This window comes from Neospora caninum, chromosome VIIb, assembly GCF_000208865.1.
Source record: "Neospora caninum Liverpool complete genome, chromosome VIIb".
In the NCBI taxonomy this organism is placed as follows: Eukaryota; Apicomplexa; class Conoidasida; order Eucoccidiorida; family Sarcocystidae; genus Neospora; species Neospora caninum.
The window spans coordinates 4,518,464-4,532,816 of record NC_018394.1 but is presented as its reverse complement, the minus strand read 5'-3'; the positions used below and the strand labels follow the sequence as shown (position 1 = coordinate 4,532,816).

At 54.5% G+C, this 14,353-nt stretch overlaps 1 protein-coding gene across 1 annotated transcript; it reads left to right on the top strand.

Moving 5' to 3' along the window:
* Positions 1–12,697: 12,697 nt before the first annotated feature.
* On the top strand, positions 12,698–14,353 carry NCLIV_029570 (conserved hypothetical protein; the record flags this gene model as incomplete). Its single annotated transcript, XM_003883152.1, has 2 exons — positions 12,698–12,793; positions 12,944–14,353. 2 exons carry the CDS (start codon positions 12,698–12,700, stop codon positions 14,351–14,353), a joined length of 1,506 nt encoding a protein of 501 aa, XP_003883201.1.

The following is a 14,353-nucleotide window of genomic DNA, read 5'->3' as shown; positions in this document are numbered from 1 at the left end:
TGCTGTATTTTGAGTATTCGAGGAGAAGTCAGAAGGCACAAGGTACGGCTGACAGAGAAAACGAGAAGGAAACGCTTTTTTGGTACCCGCTGCGAGCACAAGCGAAAAAAGATGCTTTCAAGCGTAGGGGGGAGGCCTGGCACATTCGCGTACACAGCTCATATATGTCTCTGCTCGTGCGGGTCGCGACTGATCAACAGCACGGAGAACTAAACCCTAGACGAATTTCGCATTCGAAGGTACCTCCCACTCATTTCACACACATGCGTCTCGTGAGCAAATCGCTGCGATGGGCCACCGCCACGCATGTTACGGTCCACTGGACATCGATACGTGTGAAGGCGTGCGCGGATTCGCTGTTGCGTTTGGGAGCTTCACGGCCCGGACCAAAACAGTGGGGATCCGCTGTATGCACCCGTGGGCCACCCTCGCAAGCGTTTTTGCCCGGGTTTACCCAGTTCATTCTGTTCCTGTGTGAAGGAATACAGATCCGCTTGCGTGCACGTATGCATATGTGCCGTTATCAGTGCACTGTCCCCGTCGAGGACGCGTTTTTTGCCAAGGCGAACAGTCGCCTGCGTCGCTCGAGGGTAAAAAAACCCTAACGGTTTCTCGCGGTCCATTCTGTTACGTCTTCCAATCGAAATAGAATCGTGGGTGTGCAGCTTCAGGGTGCGCCTTTCACCAGCATACACTATGTGCGAAAGAGAGACGATCGCTTTGACTTCCCCCTTATGGCCACCACTGTCTCGCAACGGTACTCTTTTGCGTTGTGTCTGCTTTCTTTGCAGAAGAACACGCGCATATCGACCGGAAGACGATACTGTATGGGAACGTTTGCTGTGTGCACGCGAGAGACCCAATAGGGACATGAGCTCCGCATCCCAAGACGGATCCTGGGAAAGTACCGTGGTGTGTTGTTCTCCCCCCATCGACTGAAACTTATAGATACTCATGTCTTCACAGCTAAATGGTATGCCTACACCGGGTGTTCCGCACTGCTGGTGCGTTTGCTTCCCCGCTCCATGCATTCCCGGTGTCCAGAGTCCTGTTCCTACGTAGACTACAAGTGAATGTTGGGGCCCACTAAACTCGGAAGACTTCCCCCGAGAATCAGCGTCGCTTTCATTTCTGGCATCTCCCGTATATCGCGGCGCGGTACGCTCTCCCCAAGTACAGAGCTTCTCGGAGCGTTGGCCTCTTTGTCTCCAGGTCTGAGGTGGTGAGTTGACGGAAAGCAGGCCGTCGGGGGCCTTCACGAAGCGGCAACAACAGGGTCGGTGCTTCGTGAACGCCCTGGGTCTGTCGTCCTCTCTTGCAAAGGCGCTAGGTTCTTTGCGTCGCCTCGTGAACGAAACGCCTCTTTGCAAGGCCATTGTCCCCTGCTCACCTGTGTCCTGCACTCACGCCCGCGACTGTCGCATTTTCCCCCTCTCGACAGAGAGTCGATGTTCTTCGGAACGCGTAGCACATCTTTGGTGGTAGCCGTTCATCTTCGCGTCTACGCGTGCCGGCGTGTGTCGTCGTCTAGAGAGTAGAGACCGGGAGGACTGCATGCAGCACGGGTAACAGGGCGTCCTGGCTGACGGGGCTCTCCGCACCATGAAATCTGCTCCTCACCTCGGCAAAGACGGACTCCCTTCGACTTTCGCGGTCCATGCGACCACTTCACCGCGTCGCGCACGTGCTCTCGACTCGGTGCGGGTCGTGCCTGCATCGCCTTGGGGGGGTCGTCTCCTTTTGCCCATGTGTGTCTTCGACAGCTCCGCGTAGAGCGGCCTCCCCCCGTAAGGCTCTCTGGAGAGATTCGCGTGTGGCGCAGCGTTTTCTGCCGAGTCGTGTGGCTGTAGCTTTTTCGCGTTCTCGGCTGCTACTTTCGTGGCAGAGCGAAGCGGCGCGCTTCAGCCGCGGGGGCTGTCTTTCCGTAACACGGAACAGCGCGTTGCAACCCCGCCCCGCAGCAAGGGCAGTGCACAGGCCTGTTGGGTGTGCGCAAACGCTGGGGCGCGGTGTTGAGCCAGACGCGGAGGCGGCTGCGCGAGGGGACCGAACGAAAGTTCCAGCGCGCGGTTTCTGGAGCAGGGATGCGAGTGACGTGTGGGGATCGTAGGTTCTTCGGAAGGCGAACGCGCTTATGTCCGTTCGCCTCTCTTCTGTGTTTCTTGTTCCACAGCGGCCAAAGAGGGATGTAAGCAGGCAGACCTTACAGCTTGAGTTGTTCGAGGCGCGTGCGGATGCGGCAGTGTCCGCGCCTGAGGCGGTAGAGGCAACGCATACCCCAAGGCAGGCCCTTCGGCTTCTCTGCAAGCGACTATGAAGACTGAGCTGCTCCCTGTCTTCACGCTCGCGTTGTTGTCTTGTGATGTTCTCAGGACGTTACACCCCTTGTTCTTGGCCTCACCATCGCTGGCGTGGGGATCGCCGTCGCAGTCTTCGTAAGTCTCTGCTTGCTGTCGAAAGAAGGGTGGGACGTGTTGGTGGAGCAGTGGAACAGAGGGGCGAGCACAGGTAGGAGATGCGGTGTAGCCAGGGAGACAGAGACACAGACACAGCGTCGAGACAAGACAGCGACAAGCACGTGGGACCTCTCGCGTACGAATGAGGCTGACATGAGCCGCAGGAATACCCCACGAAACTACGCGGGAAGCAGAAACGACGAGCGACGACACGGCGGCAAGGGCCGTTGTAAGTTGACAGGCACTTTTGTTTCTGGCGTGTTCCCCCACGGATTCTTCCCCCGCCGCTTCCTGTTTCTCTTGTCAGTACGCAACGCTTGTAAGTCACTGCAGTTTCCAGAAGGTCGAATTTCCACAACGAATGGAGAGACAACGGCTGGTGCGGGCGAAACTGCCTTTCTATGGCATCCGCTCGTCGTCGCTTGTCCCTGTGGCGAGCGCTGCGAACTGTTGGAGTTTGTTGCATGGATGAAGAGACAGCGGGTCTCTGGGCTCTGTCTGCGTCTTGTGTGTGTGTGTGTTCTCCGGAGTTCAACGCATGCACAATGGACCAAAAGACGGCTTCCGTCCTTTTTCTATGCCTGAACAAAGAATTGCAGGTGTTTCATTGCGTGTTCAAAAATGTGCGGATTCTCGTTCTGCCGCAGCTGCGAGAACACGTTGAAGTCTTTGGGGGCATCGTTGTACGTTAGCCGGAGCCGGTCCACAAAGTACGTCCAGCATTCTTTTCTTCGAGGCTTTGTCACCAATAACCCTCGTTTCCTTCGTTGTGGCTGGTCTCTGCAGCCGCACACAGCGACGCAGCCTGTACGTCTCCCTTCTCTCTGCCTGTCTTCCTGAACTGAAAAACGATACTTTTTGCTCCCTCAGCGAAGCGATACGCGTTGCCTCTCCTGTGTCGTATTCTAAAATAGACTCTCCCCCTTCCCTGCGGAGTGTATCCCCCTGCTACCTGGAGTGTCTGTGCTCTTCCGCAGGACACCCCCGCCAGCCCTCCCCATATCGTCCCCCCGGTAAGACGCAACACACTCGTGCACAAACAAAACGTTGCGAAGAAACCTCAAGCAGAAGATAGCTTCCGACGCTGCCCCGGTCAGCTAGAGCCTCCCGACACTATGGCCCATGGTGTATCCGCATGAATTTGTGTCTGTTTCGAACTCCAGACGCCCAAGGTATGTGATGCTTTAACTAGCTGTGTCGAACGAAGAAGCATTGGCTGTGTCCACATAGAAGAAGGATTTTGGATTGTCGTTAGCTATGCTCTATCATGGTGTGTCACATTGTGTATCCGTGTGGATGTGTGTCTGTTTCGACAATCAGGTGCCCGAGGTACGTAGTGTTATAACGAGCTTGTTTTATACGGGGAATGGGTTCGTTGCTTTCATCTAGAGAGGACGGGGTTCTGGATCATTGCTAGCTAACAGATGAGACAATGTATCCCATTGCGTATCCGTGTGGATCTGTGTCTGTTTCGCACTTCAGACGCCCAAGGTATGTGATGCTTTACCTAGCTGTGTCGAACGAAGAAGCATTGGCTGTGTCCACATAGAAGAAGGATTTTGGATTGTCGTTAGCTATGCTCTATCATGGTGTGTCACATTGTGTATCCGTGTGGATGTGTGTCTGTTTCGACAATCAGGTGCCCGAGGTACGTAGTGTTATAACGAGCTTGTTTTATACGGGGAATGGGTTCGTTGCTTTCATCTAGAGAGGACGGGGTTCTGGATCATTGCTAGCTAACAGATGAGACAATGTGCCCCATTGCGTATCCGTGTGGATCTGTGTCTGTTTCGCACTTCAGACGCCCAAGGTATGTGATGCTTTAACTAGCTGTGTCGAACGAAGAAGCATTGGCTGTGTCCACATAGAAGAAGGATTTTGGATTGTCGTTAGCTATGCTCTATCATGGTGTGTCACATTGTGTATCCGTGTGGATGTGTGTCTGTTTCGACAATCAGGTGCCCGAGGTACGTAGTGTTATAACGAGCTTGTTTTATACGGGGAATGGGTTCGTTGCTTTCATCTAGAGAGGACGGGGTTCTGGATCATTGCTAGCTAACAGATGAGACAATGTGCCCCATTGTGTATCCGTGTGGATCTGTGTCTGCTTCGAACCTCAGACGCCCAAGGTATGTGGATCTTTACCTAGGTTGGTTTATACGGCGGCGCTTTCGGCGCTTTCAGCCAGAGAGAACGGTTCAGGATTGGCGTTAGCTGACATCGGTGTGGGGTTCTGGTCGGGTATTTTTTAGCTCGTGTGAGCTGTGGACGTGTCAAGGACCATGCCTAATCCCTGCTTGTTGAGTGCGTGTTCGTAATTGTTCTCAGGCGGCGGAGACTGAATCTGTGCTAGATAAGGTAGGCGTTCCCTCTCTCTGCAACATCGGTCGTGTATTTCTGGTTCGCTGCCTTGCCTTTCTCTCCTGTGGCCCGCTTTTTTTTGGGATCGTGTGTCTCTCCGGGTGGAAGGTGTTACTCGTGTCCGTCCTGATAAATAGAGGTAGATGTTGTTCTTTGCCTGTATGTCTTCTTCACCACGCTTTCCCCGAGTTGGACATTTGCTTAGCTGCCCCACGCCTCTCGCTTCACATTGGCGCGCCTGAGCAAGAGCGCGGATTTCTTCGGTAATGCGCAAACCAACCGTGGTGTTCAATGACGTTCTCTGGAGAGCTGCATCTGTCGAGGTTTGTTCGTTCATGCTTCTCTCTGGTTGTCCTTTCAACTCCGTTTCCAACGGTCTTGTTGCTCTGCCGACTGTAGGGACTGTCTGCCGGATGCTTTTTTCTGCTCTGGTTTTTGCTGGTGTTCATGCAGATACCCTGGCAGTCGGTGAGAGAAGAAAGGCTAACGGCGGGGAGGACTGACCCTCCCGGGAGGTTACCTGTTCTGCCGACCTTAAAAGCTGTTTCATTTCTCGCTGCAAGGCCGTGCAAAAACAGAGCTAGCGGCGCGACAGCGGGCATGTCTGGGGTCTCATTTCAGAATCACCCATGTGTAGACCTGCGCCTTGTCGCGATTTGCCTCCATATAAAAGAAGGACGAGCGTGCAGTGGCCCAGACCTATCCAGACGCGAGGACGTCTGTGCCCACCTTCTCTGTGTGCATGCCCCTTTGGAGCGAGTCGAACGCTGCCCCGTTTTCAGAGCTCATCAAACACGAGGGGCTATGGCGTGTCGTGGTCCCACCTCTTTCTTTTCTTCAGGTTGCCACTGTGGTAAGTCTCCCGAGTGTCTCTCAGCAGCAAACCCGGAAAAAGGATCCAGATCGGAGACTTGCATGGCCACGATTCTGGTCACGAGGAAAGCGCGTCTAGTGTGCAGATATGAAGAAGTGTATGCAGGAAGGTCGAACTGACGGCTTCGGAAAACGAAAAGTGAAAATTCGCGAACCGCCTTCCGCGTAGGCAAACATCATTATGTAGCGTCTGGAGTGCGTCTGTGGAGCCCCAACCCGTGAAAGAGATGTCTTTGGGCAACTGGGAGGTGTGGAAGCCCGAGGTCTGGAGGCGTAGCCAAAAACACGTGCGTGTAAGGAGAACCCGCCCGGGAGTTTCGCGTGCATGTATGACAAAGATTTTTTCGGTACTTCTGCGTGTTGGGAATCGTCAGGCGGTGAGTTCCCTGGAGGCGTTCAGAAAGAGAGAAACGTCCATGTTTCATTTCCTCAGAAGGCCAGAAGCTGTTGAGGGTCTGCAGGGGGAGCGTGGGAGGTTTCCGCCACGCTATTTTCCGCGTTCAGGTTCTTCGCGAAAAGTCTTTCCTGCGGAAAAGGAAAGAGGGCCAGATGCGTGGGAAACGGATTGCGTCCGACAGGGTGAAAGTCGAATTCCCTGGTATGCGCACGCGCTGCCCTCACTCTCAGGCTGTAAGTCTCGAGCAATTAATAACAAGAACGTTACGTCGGACACGTCCGTGCCAACGTAGATAAACAGGGAAACTGAAATCTTCCGTGTCTGGGCTCTTGGTCGTGGCGGCCTGGTCCTGTTGCGCCCGGGTGGCGGGTATCACGTCACGAAACCTTTCCTAGTTAAAGAGATCACGAGGACACCCTATGCACACCGACGCTTTCATGCTGGCATGAATATACGTAAAATCCTCCATGTAGATTATACAGGGCTCTGTGGGCACATAGACTAATATGTTTCTTTAGGTACTAGGGTGCGTGGAGGGACCAGAAACTCAAATATGTGAGGAACATGGGGTTTCGGGGGTGCGCAAATTCCGTGCTGACGACTCAAGGTAGAACAAGTGTTGGGTCCTCTCTGTGCCCTTGAATATAGGTGGTGAGTCTGCAGCGCGTCAGCTTAGCGGTAGCCGGTCGAGAGCTCCGTTATTTGTTACTCTGAAATCACTCCTGGAGAGAGTGAAGAAAGAAGAGCGTTCATTTGTGTTTTCGTGTCCGGTCGCCGAGCTGTCGGACTCCCCTTTCATCCATCTACAGACTTCCAGCGTCGATGTAGAATCCATCGATTTGCCTTTGTCGCTGGATGCTATCTGTTTTTTACGTAGCACTCTGGGTGTGAGGCTGTATACACCTTTTTTGGGTGCCTTCGCCAAGCGACCATGTAGCCGGCGTTTGGACGAGGACAACGTGACGGGTTGGTTTCTTTGTTTCCGGCGTCCAGTTGGTACGTTCTCCGGTGAAGGAAATCTTTGTCGCCTTGCAGTCGCATCGAATGTTTGTTCTGTACAAAAGGGACGTTGCTTCGGGAAGCGACCTGCAACGCAGGCTGGCATAGGCTGCGGTGCCGAACCAAGTGGTTTTCGGTCTGTCGTGCTGTCACTGAGTGGAAATGTCGATTTTTTCTGTGGATGAGCGATGCCGAAGATCTGCGTAGGGGTCGAGAGAGACCGTACCCACTTCGTGAATGGCCTTCCCTGTGGAGCAAAAAAAGGGAGTGCCGACGCGCACTTACTTTTGAAGAGCACCTGGTCCAAGAGTCGTTTCTTCACGATTGCCCGGACCCTCCTGTGTGCCGTTAGCCGTATGTGCACACGTCTGGTTTCTTCCACGGCAACGCGATGTTGCAGAACCAATTTGCGGACAGAGACGTTGGATTTGCGAGGAAACCGGCCCTTAAACAGTGCCCCGAGCAAAGCTTGTGTGTGGCTGTTGAAAGAGCTTCACGGCAGTTTTTTTCGTTCCCGACGGGCTTCTTCGTTCCCTTCGATCTTGCACAACAGCTGGCCTGTCGTGGCCATTGTATGTGTCGGTCGCCCTGGATGGCGGTAGCACATGTATTGGTTGTGGTCTTTGTGATGTTCTTCAGGTCGTAAGTGTTCTGTTCTGCTACAGACAGTCCACCTCTTCAAAGTGCAGTCATGTAGCAGAACAGAGGACGCATTTGCAACAGGGGGTTGTGTGGCCAAACCGGGGCGATGTTCCTGAGGGAACGAAACGGCAGGTGGCCGTGCGTGCTTCGATGCGCCTCTTTTCGGCAGCCCGTGTTCCTTTTGGGGTGTGTGTTTTACGGGCGCGAGGACAGAGCGACGCCTCACTGCTCGTGTCGAGTCTGTACACCCGAACACAATGCCGGTCCGCTGTGCACTGGCCGCTTGTCTGCATCGTGGTCCCTCTGCGCTGAACAGAGTGCCTGTCTCTCGAACAAGGCAGAGTGCTGAAGTGGACAGAGTTTTTACGAGTGCCTAGCAGTCTACGGGATTTTAAGAGGGAATGGTGGTGTTGGAAAGAAGAGGCATTCTCTTCTGTCCTGGGCCAGCCTTAGAAATTGAAGCGGAGTAGTCAGTCCTTGCTGTCCCGTGTGTCGGGGGGTGTTGAAGTGTTGAAGAGTCGGTGGGGAAGTCTTGCGCCTTTGTCCAGGTGCTGCCGGTCTGTCGTTCATATAACGCATTCCGTGGCAGATGATTCCTGTAGACTGAAAGACTAGGCCCCCTGCAGACAGTCGAGGGAAGTCGAACAGCTGTGCGTCACGCGCGGATCTACGCAGAGTGCCTACGCTCTGTAAGCTAGCCGAACAGCAAGCCCCTAAAGTGCAAGGGTGTCCGTACCCCCCCCCCCCCCCCCCATCTGCCACTCCCGTGGAGCGTTGACTTCTTTTGCTGTATGCGTGGCTGCCGCAGGGTGCGCCGTTGTTCCGCGGCCTGCTTTCGAGGGGTGAGCGCGCTCAGCAGCAGCCTGGGGCCGCGCCGCCTGCAGAAACCCCTCCCACGCCAGCTTCTGATGGAGCACGTCACACGCCATCCACAGGACCAGGGGTGGCTTCACATCATCTCCCGAGTCCGGGGCGCCGCCCTGGTAGAAATGCATGGGATGGGGAAGATGAATACATGTTCATCCCAGCTACACCGTCGCCGGCCGTCAGTAACGGCAGCCTTAACGAATATGATATTGACTCAAGTGAAGACCTCACCATGGGTTATTCGAGTGACCACCGGTATCATGACCAAAGTCTCGCACCAGGCGTGCTCACCCACATAAAATCGGCTAGTCTTCGTCCGCTTCCATCCCGGAGCTCTGACGATGAGGGAAGCCATCCACCGCTCGCCAGGGCCTACTCAGTGGGTCAGATATCTTCTCAGCCTACTTCAGCTGCTCCCCTGTCAAAATCCGGAGCCAAGGCGGGCAAAGGAAAAGGATTTTTCAGCAGGTTGAAAAAGCGTGACGGCAGCTAGATTCCCGGGATTATGCGTACGGTCTTTGCGCGCGTGGTGGGTCTGCGTTTGTCGTGTTTCTTCACCTCACATGAAGGTTGGCTAATATTTGGTTACAGTCCAGAGCGGCTTTGGTAAAGCAGTGATGCCCTTTCCTCTGCTAACTGCGGCTTCTTGATAATGCTTTTGGAAGGTGGAGAGAAGATCGCTGGCCTGAAATGTGGGCGCTTGTGTCTTGTTTACGAAGCACGCGGGACCCGGTCACTAGTTTACGGGCGGCTTGGCAGTTCTGTGTTATGGACGGGGCTGCCGAACTCAAGGTAGGGTTGCCTTTCTTTTGGATTCTTGTGAGGCGGTTCTGGCTGCGGTGATGGAGCGAAATCTCTTGTCACGCCACGCGGTGAGACAACAAGGCTGTTTTATGAAAAGACGTGGAGGTGTTTTGCGGAACTCTGCAACGCCTTCCGTTTTCACGTGTGGTGCTAGAGTGATTTGAGATTTACTGCGAAATGGAATGTCAGCCGCGGATAGTATATTTCCAGTTGCGGACGTTTTTCAACGCGTCGAGCAGCGTGTGTATTTGAAGGTGTGTGTGCCCATCTCTTTATGTACAAGCTGGCTGAAAAAATGCCGTCAATATTATTATTTCTCCTGCGGAAATCAGCTGTTAGACGCATGGGGAGCGTTGAGCGCAGCCGCGCATTTCCTGCGGGGGCCGCTGGCAGTGGACAGCTTTCATGGGCCGAAGAGTCTCAACGTGAACACCCGTAGCAGACGGTCTCGCGGGGAGTTCCGGATCAGGGGTCTTTCGTCGTGTCATAGTCGCAACTGTAATGAGCATATAGTGAACGACTGACAGGATCCGATAAAAACACGCGTCAACTGAAATTTCCGACGGTGGCCATGAGGAACGGCGGCAGCTGGAGAGCCCTGAGTTTTTACGCCACACGCAATTCATTCCAGGGGGCGGGTTGTTCAACAAAAAGAGGACAGGTTTCTCATGGCAATCCCCTTGCTTCAAGCTCCTCCGAAGACAGCAACCCCAACCCCATAGGCAATTTAGGAAAGCCTCGAAGAAATAACTGCTGCTCACCAAGAAACAGTCACCAGCATCACGTGACTAAATAGAGCTCTAGTTCCGAAAATTGCCTCCAGCGTTCATCTCGCATGGGGCTACTACCTCCTACTTGGACCCAAACCTTCCACTCCCCACAAAAGGTAGCATGGCGTCTCCGCTCCTGACTAACCACCCGTGCCGACTTTCCAGTAAACGGCAAGTGTTGAGCCTGCGGAGGAGCCACACACTTTAGGGGTGACAAGTTTATCAGATTCCCCGCAAAAAGTGGAGAACATGCGGTTCCACATCGACAGGGGCAACCTCCAGTTGATGGCATTCTTTGGAATCGACTGCGTTGTCTGTTTCCAGCCGGTTCGATCAACCACGCTGCTGCTTCTAGCTGCTTGGGATACAAGAACTTTTAAACAAGCTCGGAAGAGAGCAACGAGAACCACCATCTACCTACGGCAGGAAAAAGTGAATTTCTGGGTACGCTTGGAGAACTCGCGAGCAGGAGGAACAACCACACCCGCCCCCAAGTGAACGTGCGTGAAGAGGGGAACCTCTTCCTACTGGGCGTCTCTATGCTCGCAAATCTTAAACGTAGATGTCACTGTCTCTCGTACAGGGATCTCGCGATGAACTATTTGCAGAGGACAGCTGAGGTAAATACACGTTTGGAGGAACGCCGATCCCCCGTATTAGCAAGAGGTATTCTCCCTCCTGTTGTCTCTCCTCGAGACCAAACTACCATTGGAGAAGCAAGCACGCGTGCTGTCAGTTTTGGTCTCCTGGGCCCAATACTTCGTTCCCCTCCTGGGTTGGAAGTGCAGGAGACGCCGAGGCAAGTAATTAGATATGTGAGTTTTAGATGAAGCGGTGTGTCCCTTTATGGGTGGTCGAGAAGGAAAAGATTTCGGTGTTGAAGATTATGAGCATCGTGTCACCACTTTTGACGCCTCCCAAGCCGTCCTGCACACTCACGACTCGCCTGTAGCAGCCATCGCATTGAGTTTCCTCATACAGTCTGGGGACATGCTTCTGTAACAGATAAATATATATCTGTTCATAGCCAGTATATATGTGTATATATTGTCGAACAAAGTATAGGTGAGACGGCGCAATCCATGCACACCCCCTGCGTTTCTTGGAAGCGCCGTAGGCCAGTGATGGTTCCTACGCAATGGCCGATGACTCTCTCTCACAGGTGATTCTGCGTTGTCTCCGGGAGCACCTCTCCCCGCGTTATACCACGGCGATTTTGCTCCGGGGACGGTGGCAGGAACAGGGGAAATCAAGAAACCTGCGACTACCGTCTGCTTCGATGGAAACCTGTGATGGCGCCTTTCTAGCTTCACACCGGCCTGAGACTGCCAGGCAAGAACCAGGTCTAACTGACTCGGCTTTTTGGTCGTGTACAGAGTTCTGTGCGCACAGTAGTTCTTCTTGGAGCTGACAGCAGCCACGCCTGCTGTCCCCTACGATTTACGACTACCCGTGTGTCTGCGACAAGGACAGCCCGGCAGGCGTGCACCGCCCTGAGCGGAAATTCCCTAACGTTCCAACTCTCTGTGGACACACGGCTTTCAACCGACCGTATCGGAGCGCGTTTTCAGAAGCGGACGCAAGCGCTCTGGAATGCGTGCGTCCCGTTTCGGCTGTCCGTGTCTCTCGGTAGAACCGCCGTTGCCCCTTTCCTTCTCATCCACAGGGCTCCGCCCGTCACCGGGACGGGGATTGCTACCGCAAGTTGCCGCCGTGCAACGAAAGCAGGACCGACCAGCTGCAATTGCTTCCGGAGCCGTCGGTCACCCGGGCCCGATTTGGCAACCGAAACGGTGCGGAAGAACAGAGGCCGGCGTCGCAGATTTACGGATACGCCTCGACTCTCTCCCGGGTTCTCACGGGACTCGCGTTTCCCCCGTTGCCGAGGTGCCGTCGGGTTCACCCGACGAGCATTCCCCTGCCACGTCCAGGACGGGTTCCCCACAGCAGCTGCCGGACGGTTCTTTCAACACCTCCCCGGCCAGCCTTCCTGCGGCTGCCACGGCCTCCCAGTATTTAAAAATACTGTCTTTTCTCTTCATGCGTGTTTCGATTTTTTCGCTGGTGCCAAACCATCATATCGCAGCTTGGGAAAGCGACTCGACTCTCCCGGATCGCGATCGCGGGAGGAGCAGAATCGTGGTTCAGGCGGTTGCGCTTCCTCATGGTTTTTGAAATTTTGCCGAGCGTGGCGTGATTTGTGCACGAAAGGTGCCCCACGTGTTTAGTGAGAGGCAATTTCTGACTTGCCTGTTTTTCCCGCGCCTTCATACGCTCGCTGGCAGGTTCTTCGGAGCCGGTTTGGGCGGAACGCGCGTTTACCCAGACCGTTCGTCTCGGCTGTGCGCGTGCGAAACTCTCTTTTCAGTAGCTTAACGAAATCGCGGAAACCCGACCCAGTCAGAGTCTTTTTGGCTGTCCGGTTCCCTGCAAACTTTCCTTTTTTGGCTCCGGAATCGGACCGACCTCTTCTGCCCTACGTGCGGCAGCGGCACACCGTTAAGAAGGAAGTACAGGATTCCGCCGCCATGACTGACGCGACGCACGTTGCGGCAAAGAACGCGGTGGAGGAGGGGCTGAGCTCGGGAGATCGAGCGAAAAGCATGGAGCTGGCGAACCAAGCGGTAAGGTGTGATGCTTTTTGCAGCAGAGGTTGTCCTCTTCACGGACAGACAGGTGGCATCGTGCCGGCGTTGTGGAAACCGGAGCGCGGCCAAGCAAGAGCAGTTCTCGCCAGCGTCGCCGATTTGGTGGTTTCTTGCTGTTGTTTACAGACTGCAGGCGCGAGCCTTTCCAGCTTCGAAGTCGGATGCCCGAACCAGGAGGTGTCCAAGGCGCAAGGACAGCTGGAGGGTTCGGAGACTGCGGTTCCGCGTGTTGCGTTCGGCCTGTCGCGTTATGTTGTTCTGGTCGCCTACTGCCTGTACTGTCTGCTTTCTGGACCGTCCTTCATGAACTGGACAACAATTGCCGACTCTCTCTACATGTCGGGTGCTTTCGAGTGGGAGTGCAAACCCGGCGAGATTGACTTCACGGTTCTTTCCCACGAGCCGAAATGCCCCGAGCAGGAGATCTCTGTGAACTACCTGTTCACTGTTGCGTCGTGCTCGTATTTCGTGTTTGCGATGCTCGGAGGTATCATGCTGGACTTTGCTGGCCCCAAGTTTGGTGCATTCACCGGCCTTGCGTGCCTGGTTGTCGGGTGGACTCTCTTTGGGCTCTCCTCCGAGAGCTTCCGAGCGTACGTGCCGGCGGCGGTGTTGATGGGAGCAGGCATTGACATGGCGTTTTTCCCGTGCCTGTGCGGAGCAAATCTGTTCCCGGGGAAGGGTGCGACGATCATCGCTATATTGGGTTCTTTCCGTTCGATCTCCTTCATTGTCGGCGTTACGCTCCGGACCATTTATATGAACGTAGAGGGAGCGACGTTCCGGGGCGTCATGCTAGGCTATGTTGGTGTGGGGCTGGGTTTGTGTGTGCTCGTTGCCGTGTTGATCATCCCGAGTAAGGCCTGGATGGCACCTGACGCGCCGGCGAGCGCCTCCTCGGAGGACGATGTCGAGGCGGGGGCCGACGCTTTGGTCAAGCAGGAGAAGAACTTGACGGCAGTTCAGTCGATCAAGCGCGACTTCCTGTCTCTCTCGTTCTTGCCCCTGTTCCCGTATTTCGTCCTGGTGCTGATTGCGATTCTTTTCTTTGCGCCGTCGGCGAAGCGTCTCATCCCCAGCGCGTACGAGGCCAACCAGATCATTTCCATTTTCTCGTTTGTCCCGTGCATCCTGCTGGGATGGGTCGCCGACCGGGTTGGTATTGTCCCCGTCATGATGATCTGCAACAGCTGCGGCCTTATCTCCTGGATCCTCATGTTAATCCCGGGAATCCCGTGCTTTGTCGCTTCGCAGTTCATTGTGTCGATTCTCATTTCCATCCAAATGTCGTTCTTGGTTTCGCAAATCTACTGCTACGTTGCCGAGGTCTTCCTGCCAGAAAATATGGGAAAGATGATCGGGTTTTTATGCTCAGTGGGGGGTATTATCTCGCTTGTGACCGACCCCATGAGAAAATACAGTGTTGACAACGGGTTCTACACGATGACAGTGTTGTGCCTCATTTTTGCGGCCGTCAACGAAGGGCTTCTTTTGTTCATGTATGTGAGGAAAAAGAAAGTCCCCAAGGTGCTGTAA